Raw genomic sequence first — 436 nt, 5'->3', positions numbered from 1 at the left:
GTTAGACGAAGTTATCTTTTCAATGAGTCACTCCTCAAAAACTCACTATATTTCTCGTTTTCTTTCAAAGGTTCGCCAATGAAACCGTGTATGTAGGACTAAGCTATTACGGACCAGCAATGGGTGACGATGAATACCTCTCCTTCTTCCTTGCCTGTGCCGTCGAGGTTCCTTCTTACCTCCTCTGCTGGATCGTCATGGATCGCTGGGGACGTCGCTGGATCTTAGGAGTGGGCATGATCCTTGGAGGAATATTTTCTATCTGCACAGTCCTTATGCCTGAAGGTAAGAGGGTTCTCAATTTTCTAGGGGGTTTCGCAATTCGAGCTGAAATGCAGACGAGTTTAGGTTCGGTGCTTAAGGGTTAGGTATTCGTTTGGCGTCTGTTTAAGACTTTATAACTGATTATAATATAGGATCTTATAAAAGAACCTGT

General features: G+C 43.6%; 1 protein-coding gene across 1 annotated transcript in view; it reads left to right on the top strand.

Annotated features, from left to right (window-relative positions):
* Positions 1 to 436, top strand: part of LOC119581872 (carcinine transporter-like) — a 41,499-nt gene that overhangs the window by 28,505 nt on the left and 12,558 nt on the right. Inside the window, exon 9 of the mRNA XM_037930028.1 lies at positions 71 to 285. Coding sequence (XP_037785956.1) covers positions 71 to 285 — 215 coding nt within the window. The remainder of the gene's footprint in view (positions 1 to 70; positions 286 to 436) is intronic.

The sequence above is a fragment of the Penaeus monodon genome, chromosome 15, assembly GCF_015228065.2.
Source record: "Penaeus monodon isolate SGIC_2016 chromosome 15, NSTDA_Pmon_1, whole genome shotgun sequence".
NCBI lineage: Eukaryota > Metazoa > Arthropoda > Malacostraca > Decapoda > Penaeidae > Penaeus > Penaeus monodon.
The sequence above is the reverse complement of the archived record's forward strand: the minus strand, read 5'-3'. Positions and strand labels throughout refer to the sequence as shown.